This window comes from Maniola jurtina, chromosome 16, assembly GCF_905333055.1.
Source record: "Maniola jurtina chromosome 16, ilManJurt1.1, whole genome shotgun sequence".
Classification (NCBI taxonomy): Eukaryota; Metazoa; Arthropoda; class Insecta; order Lepidoptera; family Nymphalidae; genus Maniola; species Maniola jurtina.
The window spans coordinates 10,273,354-10,294,437 of NC_060044.1; the positions used below are offsets into that span (position 1 = coordinate 10,273,354).

At 38.2% G+C, this 21,084-nt stretch overlaps 2 protein-coding genes and 1 long non-coding RNA gene across 7 annotated transcripts in view; 1 reads left to right on the top strand and 2 right to left on the bottom strand.

Annotated features, from left to right (window-relative positions):
* The window catches only part of LOC123873041 (amyloid-beta-like protein), a 171,686-nt gene extending 169,477 nt beyond the window's left edge, over nucleotides 1-2,209 (bottom strand). For all 3 annotated transcript variants that reach the window (XM_045917705.1, XM_045917706.1, XM_045917704.1), the window contains exon 1: nucleotides 2,058-2,209. In XM_045917705.1, coding sequence (XP_045773661.1) covers nucleotides 2,058-2,123 — 66 coding nt within the window. In that variant the 5' untranslated portion in view covers nucleotides 2,124-2,209. The remainder of the gene's footprint in view (nucleotides 1-2,057) is intronic.
* The window catches only part of LOC123873049 (persulfide dioxygenase ETHE1, mitochondrial), a 35,258-nt gene that overhangs the window by 11,598 nt on the left and 2,576 nt on the right, over nucleotides 1-21,084 (bottom strand). For 2 of the 3 annotated variants that reach the window (XM_045917714.1, XM_045917716.1), the window contains exons 3-6: nucleotides 20,896-21,040; nucleotides 19,732-19,946; nucleotides 18,994-19,264; nucleotides 17,851-18,394 (exon numbers count right to left, since the gene is read on the bottom strand). In XM_045917714.1, coding sequence (XP_045773670.1) covers nucleotides 18,354-18,394; nucleotides 18,994-19,264; nucleotides 19,732-19,946; nucleotides 20,896-21,040 — 672 coding nt within the window. In that variant the 3' untranslated portion in view covers nucleotides 17,851-18,353. Of the gene's footprint in view, nucleotides 1-17,850; nucleotides 18,395-18,993; nucleotides 19,265-19,731; nucleotides 19,947-20,895; nucleotides 21,041-21,084 lie in introns of those variants that run through there. The other variant, XM_045917715.1, reaches the window with a different exon arrangement.
* LOC123873055 lies at nucleotides 1,053-12,228 on the top strand. Its single transcript, XR_006797592.1, has 3 exons — nucleotides 1,053-1,064; nucleotides 4,553-4,554; nucleotides 12,143-12,228. It is a non-coding gene; the product is annotated as an uncharacterized LOC123873055 (long non-coding RNA).

Consider the following 21,084-nt stretch of genomic DNA (forward strand, 5'->3'; position numbering starts at 1 on the left):
ATGTGCTTTTTTTAAAATTTACCGAAAGCGCTTGGCTGCAAAAGCAGATTCTTAAAGCAGATTCTACTGAGAAGAGTCGGCAATGAACTCAGTAGTTGCTCTTTTGTAATACATAAGCAATGTAACTATTACGCTATTAATCTTCTAAATGCTTTTTAGCTTGGTTTCTGCAAATAAAGAATCTTGAATCTTAAATCATGGGTGGAATTTCTAAAAATCATATTTATCTTAGGATTTAAAAACCTTCATATAGCATGTTTCTACTAGAGCCTTCATTCAGTTCGAGCTGTAAAGGTCGATTTAAAGGTAGATATTTCCTAGCTCTGATCCTTCTAGCATCGCGTATTTTTAAAATGTATTTTACAACCACCGTATCATTTTAGAAATGTATTGTAAAGCTATTAATTCAACACTATTCTTCTACAAGTATACGTAATGTATACCTAATCGATAACAAGCAAACGCTCTCAGTTTGTGATAAAGATCGGGTTTCCTTACCAAAGGAAGGTATAGAAAGAGCCAGCGCGTGCCAAACCGTTATTATAAAAGCTTAAAGTTTATCTGCGTTTTGTCCCCAAAAAACGATTGTCGGCTATGAAGTTTGGATCATGGTGGATTTAGGAGATAACAGGTAATAAAGGTGTAAAAAATCTTACGTCAAAGTATAAAGTCTAATATTCTTAGAAATAGTTTTAGAAATCACGTCATGCATTGCCAGACACTGAGTGTCGTGGCAGCCCCCTGCCAGACGCCCTTAAAGTTTAAAAGGTCAAACCAACCAAACTTTATAGTTGCTGATCGTTCCTCCCTGTGTTGGGGATAATACGCAGATAAACTTTCAGCTTTTATAAAATAACGAAGGTCTGGCATACGCTGGCTCTCAGTCCAGTAGGTAGGTATATATTAGTTTCCTTATCAATAGAATAGAATTGCTAAGGCAATACACGCGATCGTGGGTCGAATGCGTGATTCGTATTCGTATGCCTTATTTGAATAATAGTACTGAGTATATTTTCTAGTAAATAGTAGAACTGTAACTGTGCCTTTTATAATATTAGGTTCACGTATGTATTTTCATTTTTACTTGATTTGAGAGTTAAGATGCAAAGATTTGATCTAGGTGAGTTAGTCTATCCATTAAACCGGAGAGGAGCGGAGACTTAGCAGACAAATCAGATTACGCAGAGGTAGCGTACAAAAATTAACACCTCATATTCTATTAATAAATCTGATTGGTCGTCTATGTCTGCACTCCGGTCCGCTTTAGTGGACAGGCACCATAACGCGGGATCAAAACGTTTAGATTTTTCAAAAACGTTCAAAAATGCTTATTATTTATTGGTTTGTGTTTAGTTACTAGCATAATCATTGAGAAATATAGGTAGGTATGTAAAGTAGTGTAGACTGTAGAGATCAATATAGGTAGGCACTAATTGCCTAGGTAGGTAGATATTGATCAAATTATAAAGTGCTCTATATACTAAGATATATGTACATTATTTTGAATTATGTAAGCATATACCTAATTCAAAATAATGTAAGAAAACATAATTTCTATTCTGGTCTAAAGCAAATCAATAAGTAAGTAGGTGGGTAAGTAGATTTGCTTACAAAGCTCCATAACTTAGTAAAAGTTAAATAAATGAATTTGAAGGGTAGATTACCATGTTATCGAACACGTCGAGTATAGTATACGAGTCTTGATTCTAATAAACGAAGGGTTATTAGTATTACTCATTGCGCTTCCATAGAAATACACTACTTCCGAATTACTAGTATTCAGGTAACTTAAGACCATATTTATTTCGCACCTTCAATGTTACGCAATCTCCACACCTACGTAGGTGCTAAAACGCCAAATCCGGCAAGTGTTAGTTAAAAATGAAACTTTTACGGCTTTGGTCGCTGAAAACAGTCGGTAACGCTATTTAACGCCTCGCTTGAAAACATCTTTGAGAGCGTGTAATCGATTTTAGACTTAGTGGCACCGGCTAAACGCCGCAATGCTACAAACGAGAATCAACCTTAGAAAAGTACAAAATAAAAGCTAAACTCACCTGGCTGGCGTGTAGGACGTCCAAAAATATAGTAAAAACACTAATAAAAAGCACGGCTCGCGTCATGATTGCGGCCGATATGCGCTCCGGGTCCCGTCTGGCCAGAACTGACGTTCGTGCAATACGCCAGAAACCTGCGTACTAGCTGCTCAGTACGACACAACGTACGTGTACCTAGCGTCGTATATATCGACCCTCCCGGGAGCGAGAGGGACGCACTCGATAATAAATACGTCAAAAAGGGAGGGAATTAAAAGTAGATCGCATGCGCGGTGCTGTTAAAACGCAACGCAACTTCGCCTATAACGAAGCGAATCACGAATGCTGTCTTCGTCTACCCCTGTCTGGGTTTCCCGATGATGAGGCATCAGTTTTTTAATAAGCCACCATGGGAAACTCACCCCTAATCCCATGTAAATAGCAGCTAATTATACAAAGCATAGGTCCTTGATTTACATTGTTGCCGATTCCTCGCGACGTCCCTATTTTCGAAAAGGCATGCGCTCGATGAGTCATCGTTGTAAGTTTTCAGGTTTAATTAAAAAAGTAATAAGTGAAAAGTCTCAGGTAATATCGATCAGAGGTGTTTGTCTCCCCGACAGCGGACCTGGGATTTCCAGAATTTCATTTTCTTTATTTGACTTAGTATTATTTGTGACGCAATATCAAAAGTATATTCTACCTAAGCTGAATTTTCATCCTTTATTTGGCTTACGAGTATATAGGATAAGGTCTTACATAGTACCTATATAGTATGCCCTTAGATGTAAAAAATGCCCTTAGATGTAACTCATGTAAAAAATGATGATCTTCCAATACTAGTGATAAAAAAACACGTTTGGCTTCTATCGGATTATAGAATTTTCTAAACTTAATGTACTAGGTGAGAGCTTTCATGACTTGGCAGATTCTTGTAAAGGGTCTAGTTTTATTTTATTGCATTCTAGTCTATTCCGTAGCTCCATTTGGCAAAATAATTTGCGCCCACTTGGCACACTTGATAGCCATAAACCAGGAATTAAAGTTACGCTTGAATTGTTGAAAAAGCTTTTTAAGCTTTTCAATTTTACTACCGTCTATCGCCCGCACTACTTAAACGAAGTGTAAATTGAAAATTTAAATCCAGAGGCGATTGATATAATGAGCAAGTTTGGGTCTACGTTTGATAAACCTGACAACCGAATGAATACCTACCTTCTAGCTCCATCATCAGACCTTGACCAATACTTGTCTACTACTCACCAAGATCATACGTATGTTGTGTATAAAATTAGAAACTGTCTGACTGAGAACTGAGATACATAGAATATTATGTTCTCTCTATAACGAACTGAGTAAGAAAGAATTTTGAGAAATGCGAACATGATCTTTAAAAATTTAAAATGGGGACGAAGTCAAAGCAAAAAAGCTAATAAGTAATTTAACTCTCTTTAAATAACCTCAAGTTACATCTGCTCTAGTCAAAAGAAAATGGTAGTGAAATTATTATAGGTACGACTCGTCATATAATTAATTACTCGTATGTCACGACTCACGAAACCCAAAAAATCAGGTTTTGTTTTTGTTTTTAAAAATCACACTAATTTCGCTACGTAAGTATAATAACTATCAACTATTTAACATTTAACATCAATAAAATAATGTATCAACTATTTATCATCTATTTATTAAAAGGATGACTCATAATACATTTACCCTATTTGTTCGGCATTTGCGACTCCCTCTATATAATCATGTGATAAAGATCCCTTTGTGAATTGTAGCCACTAGGGGCAAAGGTAAAACTTTGTTCGAAACACAGCTTTCACAATCTATTCTCTGAAAAAGGCATGAGGAAATCGCATTTTTCTGAATTCATCAAGTTCTAGTAATGCGAAAAAGTGTCTGTACCTGTGAGTGTGATTTTGGCAAAATTTGGTACAAGGATAATTTGCATTCCGGGGATGGACATCGGATACTTTTTATCCCGGAAAATTAAAGACTGTTCACGTGATTGAAGGACAAAAGCGTGAAAATGATATGCCGTCCCTCAGATACCATTCGTTTTCCTGGAATATGGCTATGTCTCTTTCCATTTTTAAAATATAACCATGCAATAAATCAAATCGATCCGTGTCTCCGTTGTGATGTGATTGAAGGACAAACCAGTACACCAACAAACAAACACAATTTTGCATTTATAATATGGGTACTGGGTAGTGACTAGTGATAGATATAATCAAAAGTCAATAAAGATAAAATCATTTATTCAAAGTAGGGTACAATTGTACTCCTTTTGATGGTCGGAATTGTTAAATTTGTACGATACGATATAGTGGTGATAATTAATTACGTAACTTAAAACTAAAGCTACGAGGGTTCCAAACGCGCCCAAGTCTGAGAAGAGCCCACAGGCCACAACAAACTCAACCGGGTATTCTTTTTTTTATTATTATTAGATATATCAAAGAAAGGAATTACTAAAGAAAGGCTATAGTAGTGAAAGAGCTAGATAGCAGTCACATGGAGTCACAAAGGCCAGGAATCTAGTCCGCTATCGCCTTTGTCCGCCCTTTGTGTCCCCTCGACGGCGGCAGGTCATTAACTTTACAATTAACCCTTATCTGGCGGACTCTTAAGAAGAATATATTTAATGTAACTCTCTGCAGTCTTATAACTATATTTTTTATGGTTAACGTACAAGTGAAGTATAAAATTAATTAGGATTTAGTTGAGTAGCTACTTTTACGAGAAAAAATCGTTCCAGAGTAAAGATATTTTTCTAGTCCCCGAGAAAAGCTCACCTACATCAGTTGGATTCACGTTCATCATATTGAATGTTTTTATCTTGATGTCGCAGTCCTATGATTAAAAAAGGGTAGCTATAGTTAGCTATATTTCGAAGTGTGTGCTAAGGAACACCTATTCAACCTATTTCATCCCTCGCCATTTTACTATATAGAACCGCGAGGCATCGATATGGTCTGCACCCCTGCATAGTCAAAATTCCATGGACTCGTACAAAGCGATTTGCTTCCTCGTTTCTAATACGCACTGTTAAACTATGAAATGCCCTTCCGGCTTCCGTTTTCCCTTCTAGAGCTATAATATAGGCACCTTCTGGGCAGACGCGTTCCACCTTAGGCTACATCATCTGTTTGGTGTGATAGCAGTCAAGTGCAAGCTTATATCCTACTTCCTACTAATGTTATAAATATGAAAGTGTGGATGCTTGGATGTTTGTTACTCAATCACGCAAAAACGGCTGGACGGATTTGGATGAAATGTGGAATGGAGATAGATTATACCCTGGATTAACACATAGGCACTTTTTATCCCGGAAAATCAAAGAGTTCCCGCGGAATTTTAAAAATTGTAGATCCACGCGGACGAAGTCGCGGGCATCAGCTAGTAATTTAATAAATTATGGTGCCCACTACAGCAGTAGATCTTAGATAATTTCGACTTGATAACTCCACAGACAGATAGACGGACAGCGAAGTGATCCCTTAGGTACTATAAGGCGTCGTTTGTTCCTATTTGAGGTACAGAGCCCTAAAAACACTTTAGAACTTTACCAATTCAAGCGTAGAATAAATTTCTAATTCTACACCATTCTCTGAAACTTTATTTACGTTTTTTCAAAGTCATTCCACGATCACTATCTATTAATCCATATACACGTAACACACTAGGTAGGTACGTGATTTACATGTAAGTTTACTGTAGAAGAAAATGTTGAATAATAGTTTTAATTTACTTGAAATGAGCCAACAATGTCGAGGGAACACAAAGGCTACACAAAGTCACGAGAGAGTCTAGATACAGCTATATATACATCTAGACAAAGTCTAGGTATAGCTAGATACCCAGAGAGGTATCGTTTCCTAGAGGTGGTTGTAAAACCAGACTGGTTTCATGAGGGCCAGTCATGCATTCAGTTTTGCGCTGTACCAAAAAGAAGAGGGCTCTCTCCGTCACTCGTTTCCACTCGTTTCATACAATCGTAGTTCCAATTTCATTTGAATACTAAGCAACCTAAGTCCATGAAATTTTGCAGACATATTCTAGAAACTAATGTCTATGTCTGTGGTTTTCCAGATTTCTGTTAAAATATTCGGTTTCAAAGTTACGCGGTCTTAAAATTTTCATACAAATCTTGGAGCCCTTGTAATTTTAAAACTACATATTTTTAGAAAAATCTAAAACACCACAGACACAGATATTAGTTTCCAGAATATGTCTGCAAAATTTCATGGACTTTGGTTGCTTAGTATTCAAATGAAATTGGAACTACGATTGTATGAAACGAGTGGAAACGAGTGACGGAGAGAGCCCTGTTAAGATGACTAGAGGATGCCAGAAGATTAGCTAAATCATTAGGTCCAAATCAATGCTAATTTTTTACTGAATCCTTTCAGGAGAATAAACTTTTCGTGGTCATATTTTTTGACAGACTTTTTGACAGTAGAACTAAAAGCCAAACCAAAGTAAATACGATTTTTTTGTTTTAATCATGTTTTAATACAGAATAATGATTTTAAGATTAGAAGCAAAACTCAGTCGTCACTAAGTGGTATGTTTTTAAAGTACCTATCCTTGAAATTAGAAAATTATTGTGAGATCATATTGCGAGATCAAATCCAAATTAGTATACCTAAATGCGAAAGCGAATATTTGAGAATTTCAAAAACAAGTTTATACTTACATTTTTATAAACTATGTATAAAGTATGTATGACCAGAAGGTACTTTTAGGTACGTACACTAGATGTATGATGTCTAGGTCTCTGTAGTCTTTAACTCTAAACATCTATCAGCCTTTGTGACAGCGATTGTAAGTGGGATAAATCGAGCACGGAAAACTGTTCCGAGTTCCATTGCTGTTATTTGAATGAATGAATATACGTACATTGTTTATTTAGCTATACAACTATGTGATACGAGGTTCTTTTAACTTCTCTAAAGGAAACCCCATCCTGTGATGCATATAAAAGATGCACTGCTGAAAATCACGCGCTACAGGGGCTTGTTACACCATCAATATAATTATCACGCGATACGCGATTTCACGATCCCTGTATCGAGGAAATATTGATACTTGGTATTTTCAGTATCACTGAAAAGGTAAATTATCTATTCAGTGTTTGCGATGTATCTGGATTTTCATGAAAACCCGCGTCTTAAGAGGGGTCTCTCCGTCACTCGCTCCATACAATCGTAGTTCGTCTCTCATTTGAATACTAACCAATCATACTCAATAGAATTTTGTAGAAACGTTCCGAGAACTAATATTTACGCATGTGGTTTTCCAGATTTCCGTTAAAATATTCGGTTTCAAAATTACGCGGTCTTAAAAATTCACATACAAATCTTTGAGCCCCTGTAATTTTAAAACAACATATTTTTAGAAAAATCTAAAACACCATAGGTGCAGATATTAGTTTCTAGAATATGTCTCCAAAATTTTATGGGCTTTGGTTGCTTAATATTTAAATGAAATTGGGACTACGATTGTATGGAGTAAGTGACGGAGAGAGCCCTGTCCAGCGGCTATCACCGCTTTCAGTAATATAGGATAGTAGGGTAAAGTAATCTACCTTCAATAATTTCAGTTTAATGAATATTCAGTGTGCAGTTTAACTATCGTATGTGTTGTTATTTATTTGATTGGCGCTACCCCTTTGCACTTCATGCAATCGAACGTTAAATCGACGCTTCTGCTTTACAGCCGGATATAATAATATTCCTTAACATATTATTTGATTAAGTGAAAATAATGTATTTCTCGTCCTGATAGTACATTTTACCTTGACTGGTAGGTACCATATTTTTCTTTTAACTCGTGGCATGTTAAATGGTAAATACCGTTTTCTGTAGTTAGAAAATGGTGAAATTGAAAATTATCAAAACCTATGTACTAACTAACCTAGTTTTGACTAACTTTCATTTACCTAACTACACTTTAACATACACGGTATTAGCCGGTAATTCAGTGTCATTTAGTGATATTACCTAACTACAGAAAACGGCGAAATTACTAAAAATGGGTGATAGTCAGACTTTCTATTCTGGAGGTCACAGTCAAAGCATTTATTCAAAATAGGTACTTACCTACTATTAGGTACACTTTTTAATATACTACGAGTATATATGATCAATGATGTAGTGATGATAAATAATTAATTACGTAAACATAAAACTAAAGCTATACGAGGGTTCCAAATGCGCCCTGGGTCTCAAAAGAAGGGGTCACAGGTCAAGTTCGATCCCGGATACACACCTTTACCTCTAACATTTTGGAGTTATGTGAATTTTAAACAATTAAATATCACTTGCTTTGCCGGTGAAGGAAAACATCGTAAGAAAACCTGCATGCCCAACGGTTCTCCATAATGTTCTGAAAGGTGCGTAAATGGTTTCTTGAAACTATAAGTATTTCTAAGTACAATAATATACAAAGATCTAATGTTATTTTCGGATATAACGCAAACGGGTAGCAGTTTGTAGTGTATTGTGGGATATGACGTTACAGTCCACACCCGGATTGTCAATAGCAAGCCAAATCGGGTCATTACACACGGTGAGCATACGGGTTCACATCCTGTTATAGAAACGCAGTTTTTAGTAGTGACGACCACGATCGCTCTATCAAGAATGTAGCGACAAAGAAGAAGACATTGGGTTACCAAAATTTTCCTTCAAAATTCATTAAATATTTAAAAATTCGTTCAATATTTTTTCAAAGAATATTGGCTAATATTCCCCTTTCCATTAAACATTACACTAATGACTGCCGGCAGGTTCTCTTGACAAAAATAGAAATTCCCTTTATCCCATCGTAATTTCAAATATCAAATATATATAAACACCATCATAGTTTCTTGTCTTCATTAAAAAAGTAATCTCTTTGTAAAATTTTAGCTTTCTAGCCCCAAAACTTAGGGCTGGGCGTTGATGAGGCAATCAGTAGGTAAACCAGGAGTCAGGAGTTTCCTTTTTATATGAATAGATATATGGACATGAATTACCATTTAACCGCTAGATTATGCAACAGTCTTATAGTTGCTGAACCCATAGCCATAGTAAAGCCAAAATTCTTGTTCAAAATCTACTAATCATTTTCTCACAACTCGCTGAAAAGTAAATAAAAGGACTGTACGATTTTATTTACAGTCATCAAATCAGCGGGGTGATTCGCTAACTGAAGCAGCAATGTGCAGTTAGAGCCTCGATAGCTCAACGGTTGAGGAGCGGACTGAATTCCGAAAGGTCGGCGGTCACCCGTTGCACTATTGTCGTACCCACTCCTGGCACAAGCTTTACGCTTAGTTGGAGGGGAAAGGGGAATATGATGTCATGATTAAAATGGCTAATATTCTTTATCTATACTAATAAATAAAATTGGAGTGTCTGTCTGTAATTTCGAAATAACTACCTCATATTAAGCTCATATGGTTATTTGAACGATACCAACACTGAATCACACGTTTTTAAAATTTTTGTCTGTCTGTCTGTCTGTCTGCCTGTCTGTTTGAAAAGGCTAATCTTGGGAACGGCTGAACCGATTTTGACGGGATTTTCATAGACAAGTAGAGAATTGACCAGGGAGTAACATAGGCTACTTTTTTAACCGACTTTCAAAAAGGGGGTTATGTTTTTCTACCTATGTACACCGAAATCTCCGAGATTTCTGAACCGATTTGCGTCATTTCTTTTTTAATCGATAGAGAAACTTTGCGACATTTTTTCATAAAAAATTTGGATTTCAACTCCTCAATCCTGATGCTGCAGGGGATCTGACCAATCCACGCGGGCGAAGCTGCGGGCATCAGCTAGTTAAAAAAAAAAGTGTAGAACCAACCACCCTCGGTGGCTAACATTCAGTGTCATACACTGACTTAGCAATTCACCTAGCAAGTGTACGTATTGCGGATATAATGACCATAGTAATACCGTATATTTTCAACGGACCGGTGCAGTTAGATGGTGTACGCAGTGTTGTCTAGAATGTTCGAGCTAGAATTTGCATGCGCGGCGAGCGACGAACACCCCATCCAGACGGTCCGATATGAGCATTTTGTGCAGACATTCTTCATTTGGAAAAATGGTATAAATGTGTGTTCAGTGCCTATAGCTTGTACATTTACCCTGAAGCGTTTATTATTTTTGAACATTTAAGTGACACTTTATCGATCATAGGGTTGTTCAAGAGCAACATGCGACAGTGTGGCATGCTACAAAATATGAAAACAATTTCATTGCGGACAAAGCAGCATGCGGCAGACGGCAGTCTATTTTATGCTGTAGAATATTAATAATTACTAGCTGACGCCCGCGATCCTGTAGGAACTCTTTGATTTTCCGGGATAAAATGAAGCGTATGTGGTAATCCAGGGTATAATCTATCTCGTTTCCGAATTTCAGCCAAATCTGTCCAGTCGTTTTTGCGTGAAAGAGTAACAAACATACACACATACAACACACAAACTCTCGCCTTTATAATATTAGTGTGATTAGTATGATACATATTACATAGTGTGATGTATGATGTGAAGTGTGATGGGTAATGATGGGTAGGGATTACCTACGAGACGGTACGATAGTCACACTAATATTATAAAGGCGAAAGTTTGTATGTGTGTGTGTGTGTGTGTGCGTGTGTGCGTGCGTGCGTGCGTGCGTGCGTGCGTGCGTGCGTGCGTGCGTGCGTGCGTGCGTGCGTGCGTGCGTGCGTGCGTGCGTGCGTGCGTGCGTGCGTGCGTGCGTGCGTGCGTGCGTGCGTGCGTGCGTGCGTGCGTGCGTGCGTGCGTGCGTGCGTGCGTGCGTGCGTGCGTGCGTGCGTGCGTGCGTGCGTGCGTGCGTGCGTGCGTGCGTGCGTGCGTGCGTGCGTGCGTGCGTGCGTGCGTGCGTGCGTGCGTGCGTGCGTGCGTGCGTGCGTGCGTGCGTGCGTGCGTGCGTGCGTGCGTGCGTGCGTGCGTGCGTGCGTGCGTGCGTGCGTGCGTGCGTGCGTGCGTGCGTGCGTGCGTGCGTGCGTGTGTGTGTGTGTGTGTGTTTGTTACTCCTTCACGTAAAAACTACGGGACGGATTTGGCTGAAATTTAGAATGGAGATAGATAATATCCTGGATTAGCACATAGGCTACTTTTTATCCCGGAAAATCAAAGAGTTCCCACGGGATTTCGAAAAACCTAAATCCACGCGGGCGAAGTCGCGGGTATCGGCTAGTCTTGCTATATTTTAAACTATTGTACCTAGTATACAACCCTGTAGCATGCGTCAATGTCGCCCTGTATTGCTTGCACAACTTTAAGTTTGCACTTCGAACTTTTCTCGTTAAAATAATAGGTCACACAGCTAACAATCTCAAAGTTTTAGCCGCTGAAAGGAACAACAATACCTAATAAATGAGGTTTACCTAACAAAAAAAAGAATAGCAGATAGAAGAATATAAACATTAAGTTATTTCTAAACACACATTAAGAATAATTAAATTAAATTAAAAACTAAAATCTAAATTATTAAAACAAAGAGCCTAAAACTAATAACCTTAAAAATATAATATAATAACTAAAATAAATTATTAAAAGAAGTCCCTTTAGGCAAGGTTCCGAAGATACTGGCAGCGTTCCCCCTTTTGGATGAATATTATGTAAGTTAAGTTGATAGTAAGTACCTATAAGTAGTTAGTTCAAGGTCCTGGCTGAAAATCAGCGCTGCATCAAGTAGTCTCGTGTGTCAAGGCATACCTACAGCAAAACCTACCTTCTGGTAGGCTACACATGACACAGTTTATTCCGATTTCCGGCACTCCTTATACTTGAGGCATGTTGGCTTTATTGCTCAAGTAGAGGAAGCGCCGGGATAGCCAACTCTTAATTTTTTTTTAATCTTTATTTTTTGCCGGGACATCCAACTCTTGGTGTTTTTTTTAAATTTTTATTTTTTGCTCGCCTGCGCCGATAAGGGGCAACACTAAATAAATAAATATATAATTAAATAATAATGCTGGCCCTCGGATACTGCCAACGGGGCCAGAGTACGGGAAGAACGAACAGTTTTCAACAATATTATTCAAATACCGCAGTCCCCGTTGAATAGGAATAGATAATGGGGACAACGGGACTAATTTTTAATAATTTTATTCTAATCCCGCTGGCCCCATTAATGGGGACACGGCTGATGGGGCCAACGGGACCACACCAAGCTAAGACGCTGTTACACATCCTTACACCCAAGTGTCCAGGAAGAACATGTAGTTATAACATGTGAAGTGTGGCACAATTTAAGAATTAATAAGTAAACGTTTTTCTTTCTTTCAGATTAAAAATGTCACTGGGCACCTTGGTACAAGTATTGTCTTGTGTCTGCGACCGCCATAACTACTTTATTATTGAGGCTGTGCTGAACGTGCGGCGCCTTATGCGAATTCTATGGGACCGAACCAATCGCCTATTGATGTCTTCTACGTTGGTAACGTCTGGAACGCCAGAGCAGTGATTGCCAAAGTGTACCTACTACAAATACTTTTGCGAGATATTTGGAGAACTTTTATTTGGAAAACTTTATTGCATACACAGACATAGTATATACTTACAGAAAAATTAGAAGAAACTATACCTACTATATGGTGCAAAGGCGGCCTTATTGTTATAGCAATCTCTTACAGGCAATCTTTGGTGTACGGATTTAGTGACCAGAGCGCGAAAAAGTTGCACAAAGTTAAGTTAATAAACGTAAAAGTAATACATACTTACTACAAAAATAATAAAATATCTAATTAAGTAAGTATATAATGCTACCCATTTGTATATAGAAACGAATAGATTTTATCACCTAAAGCAAAGAGCCATCAATGTACCAAACACAAATTAAATGGGTAGCACCTACTGTTTTGGTGTGATTTACTTACTGTGCAGATCTTCATAATCCAACCAACAACACTAAAGAACACAACGTACCTATCTACTTACTCGTACATCTCCCTCCGACACCGAAACATCTTCAGGAGTATAAAGTATACCTAAACTGATAAGTAATATAGATACTTATCTGTAAAATAAGTATATAATATCACAGTGAACCAGTTTGGAAATGCTGAATTCGAATCCTATGCTTTAATTGCCATCTATTAGTGATGATGATTGATTTAGATCATGATTGGAGTAACCGTGACAAATTAATTCAATAGGCATAGGAGGGTTGCACAGTGCACTTAATAGATATATTTGTAGTAGGTACGTTTTCTTAAATAAATTCATTTTCGTTTTATCGATCGATTTTCAGTTTTCCTCTTATAATATGGTAGTCAGAGTCTTTGACATTTTCTAATTAGGTATGTTATTGTTAAATAGAATAAAATCGAATTCTGTGGAAATATTTTGATTTTCCGGCATAGTACCTACTCGTAAAAGTAGCATGACTCTAGGATTATTAAAATATAGATGACGCCGTGAATCCCATGGGAACACTTTGATTTTCCGGGCCAAAAATTAGCCTATGTATGGCCGTCCCCAAGGTACCTACGGAGATAGCTTGCATTCAGAAGACATATAAACAATATTTTATCACAGCACATCAGAGTTCAGGTAGATACGTGTTTTTTTTTTTGAAAACCTAAATCCAAGCGAACCAAGTCGCAATGCCTAGTCTCCCATAAAAGAAGGTTTCTAGAAAGATGTGTAACCTATACCTACCTACTAGGTATAAGCCACTGCCATCGATCTGGTAGTTTCGCAACAATGCGGGCAAAGACGCGGGCAGTCTGCCAGTATGACACATTTAAGAGCACACTGAATGGCCTTTGAGAGCTGCAACGTCACACGAGTCCACGAGATTCAGTAACTTCTATGTAGATACATTATTTACTTACCTACTTAATTGCCGACCACAAATTGCCTATTCGCCCAGAAAGTATTCGCCAAGTAAGACTTAAGAAATTGAAAATTAATTACTTATCTTATAATTTTTGAGATTTATGACAATCTCGCTTATAGTAGGTACGCGACAGGGTACGGGGTTAGCGCGGGGGCTGTGCTACCATACTTTTCTTGAGCGAGAAAATAGTCGACTAGCTAGTCGCTTCCTCGTCAGCGGTACGACGAGTTCCTAGCAGAGGCCATAACTTTTATATCAATTAACATAAGTATACGAATAGCTATTCCACGTTGCGCACCGCGTTGAAGTTGATTAAATAAACTTGTATTGTGCATACGACGTCCATGGCTCAGTGGCATGGAATCGATACAACCTCAATTAACTGATGGCTTGCTGATACTGTGAAAACCCCATAGGGCCAGTTACGCTACAGCGGTATTTAAGTAATGATCCTTAAATTTTTAACCACCGAAAAAGGAGTTATGGTACCCCATTAGATCCTTAATTAGGTATGTCCTATTCAAAACCTCTAGTAGCTACAAAGTTAGTATAGGTTTTGAATTAAATCGAACCTACGATAATAATAATAGGTTACGATTTATGATTAGTAAGTTATGATGAGTAAAGGAAATGACATGATTAACATGGCTAACATTCTTTATTTTAAAAAAAAGCTAGCAAAGTGTCAATCACTCAATTTCAATGGTTCCAGAGAAACTTTTTGTACTAACCTACCTATTTTTAATTTCAAAACTTGCGTATATTACGCGACAGGTCGAGTTGACAATCGGGGTATGAGGCGGGGAGGCTCTCGCACACCCGCACGTCACCCGTACCGGGTTAACGCGGGGGCTGTGCGGTTGTGTGGGGCGTCCTCACCTCGATTGCCATCTCGTCCTGTCGCATGCTATAGGTAGAAGGCATATAGCTGATATAGATACAATGTAGAAACAAGAAACTTAAGAAAAACACTGCGTACGTTATTCCCTTGCGGAATTTCGCAAGATTTGTCCCTAGAGCCTTACGCCAAAAAGTGTCATTTTGGAACAATTTTGAAAGCTTTTACCCAGTTTGCGTACAAACAAGAAACCCATTAATAATTCTTCTTTTGTGTTTCCGCAAGTGCTAATGCGTCGCCCGCACCCGGGGGATGTGACGATCGCTTTCGAAATGTCAAACTGTCAAACAAAACCCCCATGTTGTGGTAAAATAAACATGCCTTACTTAATTTCTTTTCGAACATCCATAGGTACTGTTATGCCTGAGAGTATTCTCCATAATGTTTTTAAAGGTGCGTGAAGTCTGTCAGTCCGCATCTTGATCAGCGTGATGGACTATGGTCAGATCCTTCTCTCTGACAGGAGTTCGCGTTCAATAGTAAGCTGGCAATGGGATGATGATAATAATACTTAATATTATAAATGCAAAAAGACGTCTGTCTGTCTGCTTGCATTTCACTGCCTACGCCTAGGTAAGTATGTGGCCTATTCATTCGACCAACTTGACGAAGTTTGGTACAGAGCTTACATCTGGGGACGGACATATTTTACCGACGACTATTTTTAGAGGCTCTACTTTTGCAGAGTTACCCTACCTAACATTGATCAAAATCACTTCTGTAGATTCTGAGACACTTCAACCAAACTAATTTTCCTTGCGAAACCGAGGGAAAAACTAGTTAATCATCATAATCATCAATCCATAACCAGTCTCCACTTCTGAAAACGGTACTCCTCTCTCAATGAGAAGGGGTTGGTCACTCATAGCCCACCATGCTGGCTAAAGGCGGATTGATAGACTTCACACACCTTTGGCGAACATTATGGAAGACTCAGGCACGCAAGTTTCCTCACTCCTTCATCGTTAGCACGAGATATAAATGCTTAAAACGGACATAACTCCGAAAAATTGGAGATACGTGCCCGGGATCGAACCCCCACACTCAAATAGGAGGTCTTCATCTTAACCATCAGACTAAAAACTAGTTTGCATCGAATAATTAATAAGAAATGGAAACTACAAAGTTTCTGCAGTAACTAGCAAGTACCAAACGCTCAAGGCGGCCATTAATAATTCCCTTTTCATGTCCGAGGCAGTGTTAACTCGGCCCTGAGTCTCGAGTCCCGGCGCCAAGGCTCCTCGGGGATATACCTAGTATATAGTACGCTATGCGCTCTTCCCAAGTGTCAAACTTGAAAGTAAAACCCGGGAAGTCTCCTTGAAAGACTTCAACCTATCCAGATCACTACCCATATCGTTAATGTCTCAACACATAATGGTCTTTTCTCAAAATGTCCTTTCTCATAACGTCCTTCTCTCAAAATGTGCTTTCTCTAATGTAATCAGCTTAGTTCAGTATCTTGCAGCATCTAGATTGAGGAGTTGGAGCTTATAATTCGATTATGAAGTCTATGCTCGGCATTTACATTTTTTTTATTCAGATACAAGTTAGCCCTTGATTACACATCTGGTGGTAAGTGACGAAGCAGTCTAAGATGGTGCGAAAGTCTTTGTCTGTTGGTTTGTCCTTCTATCACACCGCAACCGAATGTTGATCGGCGTAATTTTTTGCATGGATAATGGTTAGAGTGAAGACCTGGAGAGTAACTTCATGCTACTTTTATCCGGGAAAATCAGAGTTCCCATGGCACTTTTAAAAACCTAAATCCAAGCGGACGAAGTCGCAGTCATTAGCTACTAAAAATTATAAATACCTACCTAAGTAGATGATGCCCGCACAATTTTGTCTGCGTGAATTTAGGTGTTTGAAAATTCCGTGGGAACTCTTTGATTTTCCGGGATAAAAGAAGGTAGCCTGTATCCGTTTTCGGGATGCAAGCGATCTTTGTATTGTACCTACCCCTCAAAATGAGCTGTGAAAGGTTACCAGATGGACATACATGGATTGGCATTTATTATATTAGACGGGCATTCAACCAGGCAAAAATCTAGTTTTTTTCAATTGATCGGGAAAATGTTGCAATAAACATACCTCTAGCGACACCTATCGTAATAAGATGGCAACAACCGAGTAACGAACCTTACCTACATGATGAAGCCTTTTGAACATGTAGTTCCTTCAGCCAACAGCAAAGGTGTTGGAAAACCTGAGGATGGCGGCACATGCCTCCTTGGGTTAAAGCTATGCTATCATCTTACATCTAAGACGGTACATTTTTTCTCTCTCTCGTCTGGCTTAACACAGATTAGCCAATGTCAGGTTTGTAGTTATTTACAAGTTAGGGAAAAGCAAGAAAATTTCTCGTCCGCTAAGTACGCAGTTTCCCGCCCTTTTTCCCAAGACCGTACATATTATATATTTATTATTTACTAGAGGATGCCCGCGACTTCGTCCGCGTGGATTTAGGTTTCAAAGATCCCGTGGGAACTGTTTGATTTTCCGGAATAAAAAGTAGCCTATGTCCGCCCCCGGGATATAAGCTAACCGGCCCTGTGCCAAATTCGTCAGAATCGGTTAAACTGTTGGGCCGTGAAAAGGTAGCAGACAGACAGACACACTTTTGCATTTATAATATTAGTATGGATTATTTACCGCATAATTGAGGAGGCTCCTGCGGTAGTGGAGCTGTGCGGGAGGGTGAAAGTTGAAATACGTTGTGCGTTAACAATAAAACAATTTATTAAAATATTAAATAAATAGTGACAAAAAATACAACACTAGTAAACATTTCCATATAAAAAACCTCTAAGTAATTTTTTTTATTATTCTTATTTTAAATAAAATTAAAATAATTAACTCTACTTATTTATATAAAAACATGAATTTCTTAAACTAAGACATTTTAAATATTTTTTTCTGTAATTTCAATGTATCACAGAAATGCTATCAAAGTCAGTCAATTTATATAAAAACAAACAAATAAGTCTAAATATAGTCTGAGTTATAATTACATTTTATTACAAAATGTCGATTTATATCAGTAGGATCAATAAAGACTTCTAAATTATAATAGTCTATTTGAAACAAAACCAAAATGTTATTGGTTTGTTTTTCTTTCATAAATCCATAAACCAATTTTATTTATAAAAAATATTGTATCTCTTTCATAAAGCACCCTGCGGAAACGAATAGCACTACAATAGTAAGATTTCGATTTGTCAATTTAGCTTTAGCAGAGTGAGACTTGAGTGAGGGAATTCTCGGTTGTGAAATATTAGACTATGGTGACATGAAATAAAAAAAAATAGGGTTATCTTAGGGCCAATGACGTCGAAACCTCAAAGTTTTGTTAGAAGTTCCCTAACTGTCGTGAACTGTGGTTTAGTAGGTATATACTATACTAGAATGACAGATGTCGATATACTTGGTTTCCTTTTCATAATGTTCCCTGCAGAAAAGGATAGAACTAGATTTAGATCTGTCAATTTCGTTTAGTTACTGTGTCTAACAGAATTATAGCCACATTAGGTAGAGTCTAGTTTAATACAGTCCACATACTCTATTCGCAGGTACTGCTTTATCTGAAAACGAAAAAAAAAAAATATTAAGTACAGCATCAAATATATGAATAATCTTGTTCTCTTCAAAATATAGACTTAAATATAATTTTTTTTAAGGCAAAGTTATTTTTTAGTATGAAAATATTTTTAAAGTTTTTTTAAGGACGGTTGGGATGGGAACCATAATAGCAAAAATGAAACGACCAACAAGGTATCTCATTGGTTGGGCAGCGTCCATATTATGAGTGAGACAGTGCACAGCTTCGCTCATGCTTCGCTTCTGTTGGTCTTCTTCACAGACTTTTTATTTGTTCTGGGGTAATTTTCGTTTAGATTCGTCAAAATGCCCATAAAATATTTATTGATATGTTGGCAACTGTTATCAAACGTCAAAACGTACTTAGTACGAGAGCTTGTATGAAATAATGGAATGTGACGTCATGCATATTAAGTAGATAATTTTTAAAAATTTATCATACTTAAAACTGATAGAGGACATAGATTTTACTTGTGGAAGACTCATTCCACCTACGAGCATTAATCACTATTTTTTTATTTTTTTTTGACATAGGTAACATTCCTATAATATTGAAAGAGAAATGCAAAATTCTATAACGTACCAATCATTTTAGGATACGGCAAATTCAAATTCTCCATAATATCAATGAATTCCTTCAGCGATTTGGTCAACCTCGGGTTATACTTCTTCTCCTCGCCCACAGTGGTGGCGGTTTGGCCCTTATAGTCGTGAGCAGGGTAAAGCGTGTAGCTGTCGGGCAAAGTGAATATTTTGTCATGAACCGATTTGTAAAGGGTTTCTGATGATCCCTCCTGGAAATCGGTTCGACCACAGCCTCGTATTAGCAGCGTATCGCCTGTGAACGCAATACCCTGAAATCAAAAAGAATGGTTTGAAAAACAAATAGAAATTTTTGGATTTTTTTTTTCCATAACAAGTAAGAATTTCAAGTTTTTCGTTTTTAAGAATTTTATGTACACAGTGGCACTCGCGTTAATAAGGTAAATCTAATGACGTATTATTTATCAAAATCGGTTGAGCCGTTGAGTAATTACGATCGGACATAGGAACGGACAACACATATACCTCTATACAGCTCAAACAGATAATTCTCCTTTTGGGCTTCGCCACAGTCGGGTACGCTTGCACTTGTGCGCATGCTTGTCGCGCCATCGCAATCGCACAGCAGCGCAGCTCAATGCTGTTTGTAGAAAAAACATAGTACCAGAAAGTTAGCTAAGCACAGCACAGTAAGCATAGCTCAATGCTGATTTTTCACCCTTACAACCCAAGAAGACTATAAAGAGCTATAGAGAAGAAAAGAAGAAGAAATAATCACCTGTTCATGCGATATGTAAGTCAAGCAACCATTGGTATGTCCAGGGGTGGCGGTAGCCAGCAACTGATGGCACCCGAAGCTCACCAGGTCACCGTCCAGCAGGTGCATATCAGCCTGGGCACCGGACGCTTTGCCGATCACGCTCTTAGTGCCGGGCAAAAGGGATTTCAGTTTGCCCGTGCCCGTTATGTGGTCTGCGTGCATGTGTGTGTTCACTGAAATTTAAGAAATAAGATTTTAAACACCTATTTATTCATTATTAAGTTAGTCATAGAGCTGCGTCGCGAGCAGACCCTTTGAAGAAAACCCCGGACAGGTTTGAAACTATAGTCGGGCATACTTCGTAATATACTTGATTCACCTAGGTGAATTACGCCAGGTTTTTTTTTTATTCAGACACAGGTTAGCCCTTGACTGCAATCTCACCTAGTGGTAAGTGATGATTCAGTCTAAGATGGAGGCGGGCTAACCTGGAAAGAGTACACTTGGTTTCTACACGGCATCGTGCCGGAACGCTAAATCGCTTGGCGGCACAGCTTTGCCGGTAAGACTAACTCGGACTTTTCCCTTACGACTAAATAAATCAAATTCTAGGTTATACCGGATAGTAGAGCGGTAGTAGGTACGCGCTTTTCCAAAATACAATTTTATTTTGAAAATACCTTTTAGTCTTTGTAGATCTATTATATCAAAACAATAGATAAAAGAATTTATTTATGAACCAGGAAACTAGTTATCAAAATCAAAGTGGTTTAACATCAAGTGTATTTGAGTATCTGTTTTCCATCAAACCATTGATGCAATTTTGTAATAATCTTTGACTGCAATAACAGCACGATTAATTCACGCTTATTCATTATGATCAGACCAGAGATTTAGAATTAATATTTTTTTTTTTTTTGAAGAATATTAGCTATGTTAAATGACTAATATTCCCCTTTCCTCTCCAACTAAGCGTCAGGCTTGTGCTAGGAGTAGGTACGACAATAGTGCAACGGGCGGGGTTTTAACCGTCGACCTTTCGGTTTTCAGTCCACTCCTTTACCGGTTGAGCTATTGAGGCTTTTAAACTTATAACTCCTGCCGGGAATCAAACCCAGGACCTTCCACTAATAAGACCACAGCGTTTACCACTGCGCCTGGGAGGTCATTAAAGGAACTCACTTGCGTATAGTAATTTGAACCCAAGTTCCTTTATCAATGCAGCATCCCTCTGAGCGTGTTCCAGCACTGGGTCTATCAACACCGCTTCCCGAGTCTTCATGTCACCCAGCAAGTATGTGTATGTGCTGCTCACTGTGTCAAATAACTGGAACAACGAATCTGATATTTGTGGCAGGCATAATGTCGCTA